We start from the raw sequence: 19616 nt of genomic DNA, 5'->3' as shown, positions 1-19616 counted from the left end.
AAAGAAATTACATGGATGATATATTTGAATTGGCGAAGGACTGACTGTCATAGAAGGCAATCTGATCTAAATTGAACTACTTTTCATTCCAATTATTCTGGAAGAGTCTCATTTACCCTCCCACCCCCTTTTCTTTTGTGCAGAACAGCGGATGAACACTGCAGGCTGCACCAAAGACATTAATAGTTACTAAATCCTGTGACTTCTGCATAACATTCCTAGAAACTACTTTCTGTAGATACATCACGTGTGAAACATCTGTTTTATTGTTTCCTTGAGTTTTTAGACTGGGAACGCTCCAGAAAGTACGAGCGCTTTCTTTTTGTTTTTTTTCGTCTTTTTTTTTTTCTTTTTAACAGCATTGGTTGGAAAGTTGTCCCCGGAGGAGAAGACACCACAGTCGACAGACAGAAAGCTGCTTTTATCACTTCTGAGGTCTTTAGAGAAGTATTATACACGATCGCAGTCATTAATTCTGAAGCAAAATGAGAAATTAGACTCACATTTGGTGTGATGGAGTTAATTTCTCAGGGCGTGTGAAGTTGAGTTTATTGTACAGACTTTATTTTTTCTTAAAGTTGATGAGAACAGAAATGGGCTTGTAAGCTTTTTTTTTTTTTTGGACTATCTGCGACTCTTTACTGTCTAAGTGGTTAAGGCTCTGGGCTACTAATTGAAAGGTTGGGGGTTCAAGCACTGGTATTGCCAAGCTGTCAGTAACGGACCGCTAAACAAGGCCTCTAATCTTCAATGCTCCCGGGGTGCTGTTTAATGGCTGACCCTGCACTCTGACCCCGGCGCCTAACATTGCTGGGATATGTGAAGAAAAGATTTCACTGTGCTATAAAGCACCTTTATTTATTTTCTTATATGCTTTGCTAAAAACATTTTTTTATGCCTAAAGAGTTAAGCAAAGAGTGGATGATGAACATTCATGCAACAAACATCATCCACACTGTGATCAATGACTGGATCGAGTGCAATCAGAGCTACAATGAGCAATTTATTAATCTCTCTTTATGTATCCTTGGTTTGAATATATGTGCACATGTGCATGCACCATGCTGACTTTAGGTTTATGGTTAGATTGTAAATAAAGTTGTTAAAAAAAATATGACATGAGGACATTTGGATAGTGGGTTGTACAGTTATATAAGTTAGTAGTAGTATAAGTTAGGATTTAATGGTGTTGTAAAATAATTGCACATTGTACTGTATAACTTATGCAGAATGTCTCCTGGTCGGTGCTATTTTGTGGATTTAGTCTTTTGTCCTGCACTGCTTGCACTAGATTGCACACACTGCACTTTATGTGTCAAGGAAACTTACTTTAGTCCTTAGCGCTGTGTTCTGTTATGTAGCTCTATGTTGTTTGTATGTAGCGCCAGGGACCTGGAGAAACGTTGCTTCATTTCTCTGCATACTGCGTCAGTTATACGTGGTTGATATGACAATGAAAGCTTCTTGAATCTTGATTTGAAAAATAAACTACACATTGGAAGTGAGGATACTGTATCTAAGTGCTCAGTGCACAATGAATTCAACCGCTTTCATGCATAGTGCTTTATTTTCATTCTTACTTCATAGATGTTGGTGAATATCTTTCACAGATACTCGTGTTTTAACATACATAGTATAGTATATATACTACATATACATATATACATATATATTATAGTACTGACATTTCTTTTAACTTAAGTTAAAGTTAAGGAGTTTGGGCTCTGACATGTACTAAAAAGTAGCCATTACTTCTACCTGTTTAAGTGACACGCTGGACCTCACTTTATATTAATATTTGGGCTGTCAATAGATTAAAAATATTTAATCGCGATAAATCACGATTGTCATGAGTTAACTCACGATTAATCACACATTTTAATCTGTTCCAAATGTACCTTAAATTAATACTTTTCATGTTTTAATACACTAATCAACATGGGCATGGACAAATATGGATGCTTTTTTGCAAATGTATGTTTTTTTATTAGTGAAACCAAAATCAACATAGAGCATGAAAACAAAATATTCTTGTAAATGTATTAAAGTAATTATGGTGTTTTAATCAAATCAAGCTGATATGTAAATCAAGACACCAAACGCAACATTTGCCAGGTTTCCACACAGACAGAGAATTTTTTTAATTAATTAAAAAAATAGATTTTATAGCTTTCTATTCATATATTTATTATGTCTGTGGGGCGAGTATTCACTGAGATTTACTGAGGGTTTTTTTTTATTTGTGTGTCTGTGAAGAGAGATGACAGCAGAGAGTGCCCCCTGTCTGTTTGCTTTATTTTACAAAAGCACAGTGTTTTGTTGTTATTATGAGTGTATACAAATAAAAATAGACTCTTTACAGATTCAGGTGATGTATTGCTCTTATTTGTACAATGAAAAAACTTAGCTCGTTTCGGCGTTATGAGGAAAAAAAGCCACAGGGGCGCGCCGGCGCGTTTGTCGACCTCAGAGGCTAAATTATCGGACGTGTGTATGATGGCAGATTGTGGTGTTTGATTTGAGATTCTTGCTTAAAAATTATTTTTGTTAAAGTTTGTTTATTTATATCTATATATAAACAAATGGATTCGTTAATAAACGGGTGATGCGGTGCAGTTTTTTATTTCGCCTTTTATATTTTTTATTCATATTTTGTATAAAAATGTTCAAACAGAAATGCGCATTGCATTAATCGCGCGTTAATATAATTTGTGACGTCAAAATAAATTTGCGTTAACGCGTTATTAATGCGTTAATTTTTACAGCCGTATTTAATATATTAATACAAAATAATTTTTTATTTTGTTACCCAATGAATGTATCCAGGCTGAACAACCACCATATAGAACACAATGTGATCAGGAAGGTCTCTGTTCTCAGTCGTGTTTACATCACTGACTCCCTCTGTCTCATCCACGTAAACCCCATACTTCTTATTGCATTCTGTCCCGCTTCTTGTTTTATTCGTAAACTAGTCTACATCTGTGGTGTGTGAGAGCCAGGAAATGACACCAGTGGTAGATTGAAAAAGCCACGCAATGACAGGAAATATGTTGATGGGATTAAAATGCCGCACAACCAGGAGAAAAATATTGACATTTCAAAAAATGATTAAAGCCAAAGTAACGAACCTTTTTCGAAAATGTAAGAAATAGAAAGTAAAGATATTTGTGTTAAAATTCAATGATTGAAAGTAAAAAGTTGTCAGAAAAATGAATGGTGAAGTAAAGTACTGATATCAGAAAAATCTACATCTTAAGTACAGTATTTGTACTTTGTTACTTCCGACCTCTGGTAATAATGTACAGTAGGGTCACCTTCTATAATATGACCTGTTATAGAATGTTATCTCTGTTACCACAGCATTCGTGTAATGTTTAAGGGAAAGTATGTCAAGTAAATATGATTAGTATCCCTGCAGTAAATCGTTAAATAGCTCTGTGAAACAGTATTTTTCTTCTCCTACTTTTCTTCTGATAGATTAGACTGGAATAGTTTGATCAAACATATAATATAGCTATGGGCTCGTGACAGGAATACAAATAAGTATGTTTTGATCTATTATTGCTGTTTTTTTTTTAATGCATACTTTACTGGCTTTTTTGTATTCATAGATACTAATGAGGATTTAACTTGTTATTTGCTTGTTTTTTTTATAGGCCTGGGCAACAGAGGATTGTAGGAATAGCATCTCTCCCCACAATGGTGTGCCTTTGATCAGTGGAACATTAGCAAAGCGTCTCTGGAAGGACCCGTAGAAGAGTGAATGGAAGTCATGTGTCCTTTCTGCATTGCCGACTGCGAACAAACCAACAGTGAATAAAACCCTGAAATTAATTTTTTTCTTCACTTAAACGTGGGCTGCAAATTTAACATGTGGAATCAAGTAACATTGTGAGTCTTTGGATGTTGGAAGACTTTTCATGGAAATACAGGGAGAAAAATCAGGATGGAGAACCGAGTCGAAAGAAACTGTTAGATACTAGGGAGTTTTAGAATCCGAGGCCATCTATTTGCACAGTGCTATTTTCGAAAAGGCCAAATACATTAACGCGCCACGCTGGGAATAAATTTCTCCTCTGAACATCAGAAAAGCAGGAGCAGAAGCGTGCCTGAATGAAGATGGCAAGAAAGTGGAGGTGTAGTGGGCGGAGACTGCGGATCTCAGTGCTGCTGTTGCTGCTGGCGGCTTTATCGCTGGCACTGGAGTTTGATGGCCTGCCAGGCCAGTGGGCACGCTATGGCCGTTGGGAGGCTGGCGCTACGGGTGAACTGAGCTTCGCAATGAAGACTAACGTGAGCGACTCCGTGCTTCTGTATCTGGACGACGGTGGCAACTGCGACTTCCTGGAGCTGCTGATCAGCGACGGTCGCCCTCTGCTACGTTTCGCGCTGCACTGCGGCGAGCCTGCTACGCTCCACATGGAGACACGAGTCAGCGACCAGCGCTGGCACAGGGTGCAGCTGGTGCGCAACTACCGCCACACCACGCTGACGGTGGACAGTGAGGTCAAGGTGGCTGAGGTCAAATCCAAGCGTAAGGAGATGGTCGTGGCAAGTGACCTTTTCGTGGGAGGGATTCCTCCCGATGTGCGCCTTTCCGCTCTCACCTCCAGCACCGTCAAGTACGAGCCTCCATTCCGGGGCCTGATCGCCAACCTAAAGCTAGGGGAAGCGACTCCGGTCCTTCTGGACAGCCAAGGTGTAAAGATTGATCTGGAGTACCTTTGCAACAAACAGAACCCTTGTAGCAATGGAGGACACTGCTCCATCTACCAGAGCGATGTCCTGTGTGACTGCACTAACACCGGCTACAAGGGAAAATACTGCACTGAAGGTACGCCCGAGTGAATGTAGGAATGCGCATGAATATTTATGACATTTGACAATCTCCAGGAAGGCAGTGCAGTGGTAAAATGAAGGTTAACAGTCTGGTCCTGGTGGTACTCCACAGATTTAGGAGTTTTCTTATTATTAATGATTCGCTTGAGTGTTTTCCTTATCTTTCTTCTTCGCTCAGCTGGAGTGCCAGTTTGACCGCTGAGCAAAGATCATGTGGGAGTTCAGGCTGAATCTGGAATGATGAAACAGGCTTGTAGTGAAAAGCGGCCTGCTGCCTGTAGCTCAGTTTACAGTTGAAAAATCTCTCAAAACATCATTATAGTGAATTCGTGACTTAGATGCGTGGGTGAATACACCACTTTGAATGCATTACTTTCCAAGTGTGCTTGCGAGTTATAGCCAGACTATAGCGTCTGATGCTTTTTAGAGTTTGAGTTATATGCTTCTTCGCTATCACACTTTCATTTTAACAGGCAAGTTATAGATAAAACTTTATAACACAAACTAGAGCTATATTTTTTCTTTTCTTATTTTTTCTTTTTTTCTATTTTTTTTTCTTTTGTTTTCCTTTCCTTTCTAATCTTTTCTTTCCAGATTGAGTATGAACACGTTTTTTTTATACTAATACTGCTGCTGATCTGCAGTATTATAGCCCACTGTATTATAGGGTAGGGCTGTCATGAAGTGTTTATTTTCCCCTGCTTTATCCTTCATAGCAATCATGAAAAGTGCAAACTTGCATGTTCACACACTTAGTCTAATAGACTCAGTGGAGGAAAAAAGTACTTCAGGAAAGCACTTCTGTACAGCTGCGTGCGATCAACTGCTGTCACTGCGTCATTGTTGTCAGCATCGGCTGATCATCGAGAACAATAGCTGTTATTTCCACTCACCTATCATTATCTATGTAGACCCTGGAAGTATCCATGTATCCTTAGTGCTCAGTGCTTGCTGAACTGAAGTGCTCTCACAAGCAACAGTTTATTTGAGCATTTGCATACCTTTGTGTGTGAGCGAATCACGGTACATTGGACTTTTGGAAATGACTACGCTCGCCAAAACTCTAGGGTCGGTTACCCTCACACCTCACAAAGGTACTGTTTAAACACCATAAGAGTTTTTGCTGGTCTTGTACAGTTTGTCATCGAGGACCACAATATCGCCTGTTGAGTTTGTGTGATCAGTTCATGTACAATTACATTTACAGCATTTAGCAGACGCCCTAATGCAAAGCGACGAAAAAAGTGTTTTGAAGTCTCTATCAATTAATAAATCAAGACTGGTTAGCAACTAGGTTGCAATTTAATGATACCATCAGCCTAAACTCTGTTGAGTTTTTTTAAACAAACAGTTAAAATAAGTGCTTTTTCAGGAAGAGGTCTTCAACCGTAGTTGAAGTGTCCAGCGGTGGACAGTAACGAAGTCAATGTAATTTGTTACTGTACTCGTGACTTTTTCACGTATCTGTACTTTACTGAAGTATTTCTATTCGGGGAGAATTTAACTTTAACTTCAATACATTTCAAAGTCAAATATCTTTTTTCTCAAATCCATTTTGACAAATCAGTCGTCTCTTTTTTTTTTATGAGGATAAAAACTTATCTGGTCAATTACTCTGCAACCACCAATCAGGGTCGAGCACATACTCTGTTTCGAACTTGTTTTCATTCTCGCTTGGTGTGTATGTACTCATCACCAACATACTGTTCAGCCTCAGTTCAACAGCAAGAACATTTTGAAAGGAATAAATAATGGAAGAAACTCCAGACTCGAACTCGCCACAACACACGTGGTCTTTTTTTTTTTTAAGTAATTGAATGATAATGATAATTTGTAATAGATATCAATCAGTGTTGGACTCATTAATATCATTTTATTAATAGATTGTTGTGTAAAGATTAATATTTGAGTCTTTTCAGCAGGGGAATCCCCTTTAATTATGATTTGGGAAGCCTTTCACTATCTTTACTTTGTTTATTTTTTTTAATCACTTTCAGCTTTTGACTTTTACATTTTTTACTAAAAACTGATCTAAAGAAACTCCTTTGCTGTCGCCGAGTTGGAAACGAACTAACAAAATTTTCGTACTGCAGAGCGTTCATAATCCGAGGTTCCACTGTTCTTCGTCCACCACTGGCAGTGACTCAGCTGTTTGGACATCTAGGGAAAGTTGCCTCCACCATCTCAGTGCCAGAAAAGTAAAGAGTTTTGATGTAACACTCTTAATGTATGTTTGTTTAACATGGACTAGGATGAAATTATATGTAATACACTATATGGATAACAGTTGGTGGACACCTGAGCACAAACGTTTATGTGTTTTTTGAACATCTCATTCCACGTTTAGTCTTCATTCTCAATTAGAATAAACTTCACTCTTCTGTAAATGTCACTAGATTTATGGTTGGGGTACAGTGGTGTGCCTTTTAACATTGTGCCAACAGTTTGGAGAAGAACCACATATGGCTGGAAACATCAGGTGTCCCAGTACTTGGCTATATAGTGTATTATGTGTTAATGGAGTGCAAGTCAATTAGCATTGCATTGAACCAGTAGTCACATCAGCACCCTTATACAAGCCGTCTTTATAAATCTTTATCATTCAGAAGACTCTTGTCCGTTTTAAAGGTAGACATCACGCCTAAGTCTATTTCCTGCGTACACAATAATAGCCCGGTTCATGCTAATTACACGTCAGAACACAGTCTAGTGGTTACCATGTGCTCTAGAAAGCATTCAAGGTAACATACTGCGTGGCGGCTAATTAGGGTCATTCAGCAGCCGTGTCAGATCTTTGGAGATGTCACAAAGCGGTGTCATTATGAAAGTATGAAACGTAAGACTAAATCACCATGGCTCTGTACGGAAATGCATTCAGCCTGTATGTCGCGCTCTAATTGAAGAATCAGTATGGATGTTGGCAGTGACTCATGCTTGGCTTTTTGCTCAAATCAGCCCCAGAATACCAATTTGGAAGCTGCATATGTGTGTGTGTGTGTGTGTGTGTGTGTGTGTGTGTGTGTGTGTGTGTGTGTGTGTTTGTGCGTGTGTGTGTGTGTGTGGGTGCGCGTGTGGCAAGTGTTTGTCTCCCCTCCAATGACGCGATAGCAGTGTAGAGCAAAGCATAAATTTAGAATTTGCAATCCGAGTTATGCCCAAATATTTACTCAAAGGAAAAGAGAATTGCAGGATCTGACACCATGAGTTCACGAAAAAAAAAATAATAATAATAATTTCTCTTAAATTTTCAAAAGCAAAATGTATTATGCTTTCAAAATACAGTGTTCAGAGGAACAATTGATTCTCTCTCATTTTAAGTCCCTTTTACCTAAGGGATTATTTCCTTATAAGAGTTACAGACCAAACAGAGAATTATTCTTATAATCAAGAGTCAAGCCGAATATCCCTTCTCCCTCTACTGATTCAACAAATCCTTGATGGAATTGTTTGAGCTCATCAAACAGAAGCTGACTAATTATATGGACATCCGCAGAAACTTTGTCATCGCCTCAGAACCGGCGACGGAGCTGGAATTGAGTCGCATATTATGTCCTTCTTGCCTTTAGCAAGCCCCTATCTTTCTTTACGAGTGAGATTGTCGATACCTTTCACTCGCAAACTAAAGAGGGCTATATAAAGCTGGGTAGGTCTTTCAAGCCAGAATGGGAAAGTGGGACAAGGGAATAAATTACATATTGTCTTCTAGCATAGATATCATCTCTACTGTTCTACTGTTCTTTACTGTTCCTGCCCCTTTTCCCTCCGTGGATCTTCCCACTTCATCCAGGCCTGCCTCTTCGATTGGAGGCCACTCTGTGCAGCTGGGGACGGTTTCTAATCAAGGTTCAATGAAATTCCCTGAGTAAGAACAGGAGCTTTGAGGATGGATTTGGACTGTTGTTAATGTCAACAGTCTCCTACACTGACTCCGGACTACAGTTTGCTTCTGATCACCGTCACTGCACCCCGCAACATCGTATATCTGCAATAAATGGACATTCGCTGCAACCCAGATGAGGATGGATTCCCTCTTAAGTCTGGTTCCTCTCAAGGTTTCTTCCTTATGCTATCTCAGGGAGTTTTTTTTCTCACCACAGTCTCACCAGGGACAAACTCACACTTATAAAGAACATCTTATTCATTATTATCACCACATTATCTGTGTAAAGCTGCTTTGAGACAATGTTCATTGTTAAAAGTGCTATACAAATAAAAAATGAATTGAATAGAATTGAATTATTGCTCCTGCTAACGAATCACAGCCACGCTAATGCAGCCTTATCCCAATGCATCAAAAAGTATGAAAAATGCAACGCTGTTTAAATCATTTGGTCCTCATGAGAGCTTTTTAAATCAGCAAAACATCATGATCATTTAACCTGTAACTAACAGCTCTTATAAAGCTTTGACCATCTCCGAATTGCATTTCTAACTTTAACTATGGATAATATTTTATTTCTTTTTAGTTGCAGTTAACATTCAGGAGAAGTTTCAGTCTCAGTTTTAATGTAAAACAGCTCTTTTAGTGACTCGCCACTTTTGGTTGATAATTTTGTTGCACTTCAGTGCTTGCAATCACTCTATCCTTCACTTCAGGGATCACTGCATTGTCTCCTCAAGCTTGGCCTTCAAAATACTGTCTGACAGATGAGACCAGTAACCATATTCTTTTTCTGTACCTCAAGGGTCAGTTTTATATTATTCTCTGTATATACTGTACTTCATACAGACACACAGTTGTATAGGGTGTCCTTGGATGCAGTAGAATTATTTTTTTCCCTTCACTTGAACAGAAGGCTGAAATCTGTTTCAGTGTTTTCTATCATGGTATGTCCTGCCCAGAAACCTAAATCCTTCTGGACTGCTCTGGGATGAACTGGATCGCAAGATCAGAAAGTAATCTCAAACTAGCAAACATTTTGTGCAAGTTTTACAAAATGCAAAGTAATTTAGCTAAATGTTTGGAAACTAATTGTCTGGATGCCAAGAGTGTGTAATGAGTGTGTGAGGAATCAGGAAAGCCCTTCAAAATATAGTCGTGCTTTCAATGAACGTAAAGTGCAGTTCAGGCAGGACACAAGTGTGTGTGTGTGTGTGAGTGTGTGTGTGTGTGTGTGTGTGTGTGTGTGTGTGTGTGTGTGTGTGTGTGTGTGTGTGTGTGTGTGTAATTAACATGAATTCAGTAATCAGCATTAAAATATTGAGGTCAGAACACAGGAAGACGACAACAAAGCATGATTAACTACATATGAGACAGCAACCTAGAAGATAAACCTTAAGTCTGACAATGATCAAGACAAAGACACCGCAGGGTATAAATAGCAAAATTAGTCAAAAAGGATACAGAACATGTGGCCACAATCGGATAGTAGACCAATGACAGGGCAGGAACTGACACCAGACTAGAAGCAAATGACAAATACTCAATAACAAACAAACAGAGCACTGAAATTAAATATGACTAAGACATACAGTAATAATACTAATCATTATAATAATAATAAAGCTTCCTGTCTTCAGAAAACATCTAGATGTTGCGGATTAGTGACGGGTCATTCATGTACGATTTGTTCTTTTTAAACGAGTCAGCAGAACGATTATTCTCGAAAAGTGATTCATTAATTTTCTACTGGATGCGCATGAGCAAATCATTGCAAAAACTCTGTAGGTTATGTACAGGAGGTGAGCCCTGGTGAGGAGCACCAAGAAAACTGTGTCTTGCCTACAATTAAGAATGGTGGTGAAGCATCATGGTCTGGGCTGATGGTACTGGGGAGCTGCGGTTAATTAAGGGACTTTTGTTGCCAGCTATTTTATGCAATAATGGCTGTATCTTGAGGTTTTTTTTTTTTTTACAGAGGACAGTAAATTGGTACTGCTATACAGGCTGCATATAGACTACTCTAAAATATAAAGTGTCAATTCTATAGTATTGTCCCTTAAGAAGATACATTACATTGGATGCTGAAATGAGATACTGTATATTTCCTTTTAATATCTTTGGAAAAGGAAAAGGAAAAATGTTTAAGAAAAAAAACATACTGGAATTTAGTGATTGAAACAAACCGGAGTCAAAATGTGGAATGATGTAACACAGATGAGGTCTCTGAAATAGTAAAAAGATCATAACTCAGCATGAAAATGTGTTTCACTTCATGTACACAATTTGTTTTAACATTAATCCAAACCTTTCAAATTTTAAGAAAGCTTAAATGTAGACAACTTTCGTTAAATGTGCAAAGCTTCAGCATATTTGCAAAAATATTTGCTTAAATGTGATGCATGCAGTCAAACTTTTAATGATGCAAGTTAAAAATATTTGCAAACAGATTAGTTTTAATGAGAAATTCTATAAGCGTTACATTCAGAGAACATTCCCACGTTCAAGAATTAGCAAATTAGCAAAGTAAAATGTATGTCAAGATGTCAAAGCTGTTCAAAACACATACACATAATCTGTAAAACATGATGCACATAGTCACTCAACAGTGTGATGTATTATAATGATCAAAGTTACACATTATATATATATATATATATATAATGTTTTTTATAGTATTCGGGAAATAGTTAATTCACCCATAACTGCAGTTCTGGCAGATATTTATTAAATTAAGACCGATAAATCATAAAAATCTTTTTATGTAAATAATTTATAAACATAGAAAATACCTTACGTTGTAAAATCTTCACATCTTTTCATCTAAATCTTCCTTTTTGCTGAGTCAGTATCGCAGGAAAGAATTACACACCAACTTGCTGCTATTTAGGGTATTTTTTTATTTTATTAAATGTTTTTGTCGACTGTAAGGCTCATGCACAACATCTACATTTGCACCTTACGGTAGGAAATGTATAATATATGTAATTTGATCAGTTTGGATTTGGATCCATTAGAGTCATGTTATGAGTCATTTGGAACAATAGAAGGTATTTGATATCATTTTAAATATATCTTATTGGAATTGTTTTGCCTAATTTTAAATACATTAATGGTATATACTGTATAAGCGGCAAATAATCAAGGAATAAGGAAAATGTAAAATATTTTTTTTTATTAAATGTTTATTACAATTACACAACAGAATTAACATCAAAATGACCGGTTATTTCTTAGTTATTTGAAATGTGTTTAATACTAGATGCATTTACATTTAAACAGATAAGCACAAAACTGACCTCTTAAATTACTCTATAGGAATAGTTGAAAAGTCCCATAAGCAAATTCTACATTAACATCTATGTATTTTCACTTGGTAACTTATTCCATAACTCAACATCAGGTATCTCATTTTCAGGCGGAAGAACGTGCCGGAAACCGGAGTTCAGCAGAAGGAAGGTTTTAATGAATGGTAATGCAAAAGGAAAGAAACTGCAAACCAAAAGAGTACATACAGGTCCAACTATACCTGGTAATCTCTATGAAAGGCAAAGTTCGTAGAACATGCAAAGTCCATCAAAAGGTAGCAATCCTACGTGAGGCAGGTAATCTGTGGCTTGAGTAGTCCGACTATGTTCTCCAACGGATGGTGACTTGCAGGGAGAACGGAACTTAAGTAGGGTGTAGGCTGATGAGTGTCAGGTGCAGGTGGTTGGTATGATGGAGAGCTACTTGGGGTGATAGGTGGGTCTGGTGAAGGTGTGGCTGGTGGCTCCCTGACACTCCTATACTATATTTTATATTTTAATAATTTTAATATTTTTAATATAATAATATTTTAATTTATTTCTGAATGGTGTTACACAATATATTAAAGTATCTGTATCCTACACACGCTTAGAAACATTAGAAAGTAAGTTAAAAAGCATGTTTTGTTTAGTAATACTTGACTTAAAAAACCTGAATTTAAGGCTTGGTTAAGGCCAGTTGCTAACAAACGTTTTTGCATTTTTGATGTTGTGATGAAGGTAATAAATTTCATAATGATCTCAAAAAGGTCTTAAAAAGTATAAAGTTTGACTTTGTGAAACTTGCAGAAACCCTGTATAAGTGCTTCTTTATTCTTTAACTACGGTACACTGGAACATTGCATTGTGTTTGAACTTTTAAAATTGGAACGGTTACTAGAGTCGAATTAGAACCACCACGTTTGACATGAAAAAAAAAAAGATGGTCAAATAAAAATAGTTGAATAGATGCTAGATAGCCCGGTAGCCAATATGCTATAAAGTAAGACTGGGATTTATTTTCGCCAGCAAAAACAAACAGAAAAATTGCACATATAGTGACTGAAATGTCACTCCTTTAATCTAAATTTCTTGTTTATAGAACTGTTTTATAAAAGCAGTAGCTCGATCGTTATCTCTGATTCGATTATAATGAATAAGTGTGATTTAGAAGACAAGATGAATAAATATATGCTGTCTATTCTTAGTTCTGTAAATGCTTTTTTTGATTTATTTTTTATTCTTTTTCATTTTTACCGCCAGCGTGTGTGTTTTTGAATGGTCAGTTACTACCAAGGCATTTATAGACTGGGAAATGTTCCGACTTTGAAACCCCTACAGCACAATTACTTGTAATTCAGATGTCAGTCATTACCGTCTTATACCCGCTGTTAGTTTCAATGGAGCTGTTCAGGCTTGTAGCACTCGAAAAACTGGAGATGATATCTCTTTCCTATATTCGACTTGCTTTTACTGGCGTCCCAGTTAAGCAGAGAATTGATCTGAGGGTTTATTAGCAGTTTGTAAAGCACTACATGGATCCGTGCCAATTTATATTTATAACCCCTGCCGGCCTCTGTTTCACTTCTTCCACTTTACTCCTTCACTGTTTCGCCTATTTCAGACCAGCTCTCGTCTCTTCCACACTTAAAGCCATTCTTCCTCTTTTCCATCTATTTAAAAACCATTTACTTTTTTTGTTTTGTTACAGCCTGTAATTCTGCACACAATCAATAGAGTACTGTATAAGGCCCACTCCTTCAATGTGCTTTTCTTTCTGTGCTTTTTTCTTTACTTTTTTTTTGTGTCCCATTTGTTATTAAATGGGACACAAAAATGAAATTATTTTAAATTGTTATTAAATTTTGCCATTATTTTAACTATTTTACTGTCTTTAACTTGTATCTTGTTTATTTGAAAGTATTTATTTAACTTATTAATTCAGGATAGTGCTGATCGATACTTAGACATGCACTCTATCGGCAAAAGTATTGGGACACCTGAGGTTTTTTTTAGCCATATGTGATTCTTTCCCAAACTGTTGCCACACAGTTGAAGGCACATGATTGTATAGGATGCCTTTGTATGCGGTAGAATTCATTTTCACTTCACTTGAACCAATGCAAATGTGCACAAAACCATAAAGATTTGGTTTACAGGGGTTGGAGTGAAAGATCTTGAGTGGCCTGCTATGAAACTCTGAACTCAACCTTATTGAATAAATAACTTTGGGATGAATGTGAACACTGACTGCACCCCAGGCCTCCTCACCTCATCTACATCAGTACCTGATTTTACTTACACCCTTGTGGCTGAATGAGCACAAATCTCCACAAGCACAGATTTGGATTTAGATTACATGAGTTGGAGTGGAAGATCACTATTAAATCCGATTGAACACCTTTGGGATGAATTGGAACCCGATGCGTCCTCACCCTACATCAGACATTTCTAAAGCTCTTGTGGCTGAATGAGCACAAATCTCCATAAGCAAACTACTAACTTTTATTGGAACAACTTTCCAAAAGAGTGGAGGTTGTTACAACAGTGAGTTTGGGTGAAATTGTGAAATGGGATGTTCAAAGAGGACATCAAAATCTTATTACATGTGTCCACAAACGTTTGTCAATTTAGTGTGTCTTTATTTTAATTTAACTTGAATTTCCCATTTTTATTATTCCATGTTATTATATTTAGGGATGGGCAATCAGACAAAAATATGAAATCACCATAATCCAAGTTTTCCTGGTATATACTTTTTATACATTTCATTTGGAACACCTGTTTACCTGCTTATTTATGCAGCTATCCAAATCAGCCAATCAGGTTGCAGCTGAATGCATTAAACAACGCGGCTACGAGTCAAGATCAATCATCAGAATGGGGAAAAACTGTGTTCTGTGTGACTTTAATCATGCCATGGTTGTTTGTGCCAGATGGGCTAGTTTGGGTATTACAGAAACTGTGGATCTCCTGGGATTTTCACACATAACAGTCTCTAAAGCACAGAATTGTGTGGAAAACAAACAAAGAAAAAAAAAATCATCCTGTGTGCACAGGGTCTGCAGGGTGGAACACAGCGTTAATGAGCGAGATCAGTGGAGAATGAGCAGACTAGAACACACTTTTACAACCACGGTGATCAGAAAAGCATCGCAGAAAGCACATCACACTTTGTGGTGGATGTCATACAACAGCAGAAGATCACATCAGGTTCCACACATTAGATGTGAACGTTGACTGAAGCTCTTGACCTGTATGATATTATACATTGTACCACCGACACATGATTGGCTCTTTGGATTACTGCATATTTGATCAGTGTTGATGTGTTCCTAATAAAGTGTGCAGTGAGTTTATATTTCTATAGATATTCATTACAATATATATATTTGCATACAAGTTCCTATCAATGCAGCAGTGTTGCACTGAAAATACAAATAAAAAATATTTATAAAGAAATCAATAAATCATAAATATTTGCATTAAAAAAATGAGAAAAATTAAACATTATAAATATGAATAAAATCTCTGATTAAGGGTAAAAAATAGCTAATTATAATTAAGCTAATATACTAATTAATTACACTTATGTGAATGATTTTATAGTGATTTCAAGAGATACTATCTTAAATTTATATGATATTAAGCCAAAATAAAAATAGCAGTTGTTTTTTATCTTTGTTTCCAAGTTTCATATTAAATTATTTTTTTTCTTTTTACAAGTGCAGGAGAATATTAATCCATTAAAACCCCGTCAGAGACAAGTTAGTACAAATAATTACAATTACAATCAGATACAACATGAAAAACAAAACATAGTATGTGTTCTGTTTTAAAATTATTTAGTTCAGTGCATGTTTCAGTGCTTGGTGAGGATTTAATGACAGGCAGTGACTCAGCTGTTTGGACAGAGAAAGGAGGTCTGTTCCAGCAGTCAGGTCCATATTGATGGATGACTTGCTTGTATCTTGAGGGATGATGGGTGGAGCCGAGTCGTGCTACAAGGTCAGTTGGAACGTGGGGCAGGGCCAAAGTCAAGCACGCTTTAATAACAGTTAGATTCCTCTTTATTGCCCCCAGTGCATCTGTTCATTTGCCTTTATCTAACCTGAATCTGAAATAAATCTGACATGATTAATCACTGAAATAATTTCTGTACCGTGGCAACACCAGTAAAAACAGTATTGAATATGAGAGAAAAAAAGAAACAATTTTGATTTGACAAATGAAATAAACTAAAAGGGATTGAGAACGCTGCCTCTACTGGGCGGATCAGGTTGTCCATCTATACTTTTGTCTGAGATTCGCATTAGAGAGGTCAGAGCAAGGGCGAAAGTCTGAAATGACTTTTCTTCACCAGCTCCTTTTTTGTTGAAAGTACATTTTCGGGGTATTACAGACACATGAATTAGTAAGAAGCAAGACTAGACTTGTTGGCTGTGAGGACACGTTTTATTACTCATTCATCTTTAATCATTGCTTTATCACTGCAACACTCATTTACACCTCCGGGCAATTTTCACGCATCAAGTTTGCCTGCCTGCGTGTTTTCAGGCGGTTGGAGGAAACCAGAGCACCCTGAGGAAGCCTAGGTGAGAGAGGGATATAATGAGAGAGTTTAGGATGAAGCTGTGAAGCAGTGACACTCCACATGCCATCCAGGGTTTTATCACATTAACCAAAAAAAAACAAAAAAAAACAAATAGATTTATTTATCAACTCTATTTGAATCCACTTTAAATCGCTCGCACGTCCGGCGTGTTAGCTCAGACACAGGCGTGCCATTCAGCCAGGCTTTAGGGAAGGTGAGGTAGCTGAGAACAGAGCTATCCCTTCCTAAGGAGTAAATAATGCAGGCTTAGAGTCTGTCTCTTTTATCAACACAAATTAGTGTGGGTTTACGCTCCAAGCTGAAAAGCTTGCCAAGAACAAGTGTGTATGTGTGCGTGTTTGTGTCTAGGTGTGTGAATGAATCAGAGACTACTCTGGCTCCTTTTTAGACCAGTCACTACCGCCGCCATGCCTGCGTGTTCCTTTAGGCCAAAACACTGCCCTGGCCTAGGTTAGATATCATTCTGTCGTCGCTGGACTTGCACGAGACAAACTGGTGGCGTTTAGACACTTCCTGCACGCAGCAGGACTGGCAGCGCTTTTGGCACACGACAGAGGAATCCAAATAATGGCTCGCACAACAAGACAACCATTCAGCAAATAATTAGAAGTGTGGAAAATATTATTTGGTGTTGTCTTTTTGCCCTGAACACATTTTCTCTCACAACTCTATTTTATTAAAAAAAAAATATACAGCTCAATTAGTCATTAAAATTAATTTCGCACACATTTTTGGTCCCTTTTTTTTCCCCCTGTATAGTTGAATTGGATTCTGATTGGTCAAAAGGTATTGATTTCTTCTTTATAACAGCAGCTATGAGAGTAATTTTAGCTGTAATATTAATATTATATAACATTTCGAATGCGAACATGAGTTCCTGATGCCGTGTAGCTCCATTAATGTGCAGCTTTGCAGTTTTTGGAATTCAAGTCTAAGAATTGTTTTAATTACACTATAATAATTCATAACTATTCTTTAATAATCCATTAATACATTTAATCAATAGCATTATACACATTTTGTGCAACTCCTTGCTGTTGATTTATAAGAACACTTATGGAAGGAGTCTCCAGTATTAATGCTTCGTAAAGAGTTCAATAAGTTTCAGTCATGTAAATAATAGAATATACACGACCGAGACAAAAGTTTTTTGGACACCAAACCAGATGTTCATATGCTTTTTGTGTATCCAATTCAACATTTAGCTCCCATTTGCTCTTATAACAACCTCCACTTCTCTGGCAAGATGTTTCGCTAGACCTTGGAGTGTGCTTGTGGAGATTTGTGCTCCATCAGCAAAAAGGGTGTTAGTAAAGCCAGGTGCTGATGTAGGTGAGGTGAGGAGACCCACGGGGGCGGTCAGAGTTCCATTTTATCCCAAAGGTGAACGATTGAGGTCAGAGATTTATAGCGTGCCACTCAAGATCTTCCACTCCAACCCATCTTCACGGATGTGTTATGCTGGAACAGGTTTCGATATCGTAGTTCAAATGAAAGGAAAATGTTATGCCACCACATCCAAAGACATCTGTTTGAAATAAAAGGGGCTCAACGTAGGATGTGAGTAACATGTATATGGAATTTTCATGTCTGGGCTCATATGGCTCTGGTTTCCATGTCTAATTACCGAATAAGGAGTAGTTTTATCTCAGGTTTTGTCTAGAATATATATCATTGCCTGGTTCCTTCGTTAAACTGGAGAACATACATGCCACTTTGTGTGCTGTGTGCTTTTTCCCGGATCAGCCAGGACACCAATTGGGGGAAGAACCACTTATGGTCCATATAGTGTAACCCTAAATGGTTAAAAATGAAGCATGTTGTTCCGTTACTAATGAAACACTGCAGTCGAAATAAAACAATTCATGATGTGGAGCTATTTGTATACAATAAACTCACAGTTTTGCTGCTTACGATAACTCTGCTAGCCCTTGATCATTTTCCTGTAGTTACACATCCAGTCATGTATTCCTTATAGAGTCAATTGTGTGAAAGATTACATTAGCGCACAAACAGTTTACCTAGAATGCTAAAGCCGATGTCTGTACATTAGCAGCAAAGCCCAGGAGACGCTGGTGTCTGCAGGGAAGACGTGCGAGTCCACTGAGACTCGGGTTTACCTCTGCACTACTAACCAATTCTGTCAGGGAAGCGACGACGTTTAAATATATTACAAGCTTTAAGGTTTTCTTTCACTCACATCATGCGCAGTGACATTAATCAAAGAGCATAGCGAACGATTTTTCTTTTACTCAGACTATTTCATAAGCGCATATTTTCTTCGTTTAAGCCGGTATATCTCTGCCTCCTTGGCTCATTGAGACGGAGAGTCGCGTTTGTGCGAACGTATTCCTCGTACGCCAAACGGTTGAAAAAAAAAACCTATTCCAATTCATATGCAGCGCTCATTCCGGCGTTCTGCGTCCTCTAAGATTCCTTCCTCTTTTCATTTTCTGTTTGCAGCGGAATACTACGTTATATCAGTAAGCTCAGTAGATCTGTCAACACAGAGCCTGTTATTGCACCCACTCTTCCAAGGTCAAAATGAATACTCGCTCTCGGTCGCTGTAGGAGATGAGAGCTTTGTGCCAGATATATTGCTTGTATTTTCTGCCATTGTTTAATAAAAAAAGGGACTTGTTGGGTGCTGACATGTTTGCTTTTAGTTCCTGCGGAAAAAAAACAGAAAAAAAAAAGAAATCAGCACAAATTCTAGCTCTCACACTCAAGTGCTTTGCTTTGCCTTCGCCTGTGATTTTGCATTGTTCGAAAGCTTTTTAGCTACAACACTGAACGCACACAGACAGGCAACAAAATGGGTTCAATTCTTTTTCAATTAAGCTCGTTTTGTAATATATTAAATGTCCTGCGAGAATAAACCTCAGCAGGGCTTCATATTTATGACTTCAGGACACTAATCAATACCGAAATGTCTCCGGGTGTAAATAAAGACAAGGTTAAAGCGACTGTTGTATCCCTCAAGCGCACCTTT

General features: G+C 37.6%; 1 protein-coding gene across 10 annotated transcripts in view; it reads left to right on the top strand.

Annotated features, from left to right (window-relative positions):
- The window catches only part of nrxn2a (neurexin 2a), a 408435-nt gene that overhangs the window by 67420 nt on the left and 321399 nt on the right, over positions 1 to 19616 (top strand). For all 10 annotated transcript variants that reach the window (XM_083565425.1, XM_083565433.1, XM_083565432.1 and 7 more), the window contains exon 2: positions 3660 to 4837. Coding sequence is in view for 9 of the 10 variants with exons in the window: in XM_083565433.1 (XP_083421559.1) it covers positions 4117 to 4837 (721 nt within the window). In the remaining variant the exon portion in view is untranslated. The remainder of the gene's footprint in view (positions 1 to 3659; positions 4838 to 19616) is intronic.

The sequence above is a fragment of the Silurus aristotelis genome (assembly GCF_946808225.1).
Source record: "Silurus aristotelis genome assembly, chromosome: 16".
NCBI classification, from domain to species: domain Eukaryota; kingdom Metazoa; phylum Chordata; class Actinopteri; order Siluriformes; family Siluridae; genus Silurus; species Silurus aristotelis.
The sequence above is the reverse complement of the archived record's forward strand: the minus strand, read 5'-3'. Positions and strand labels throughout refer to the sequence as shown.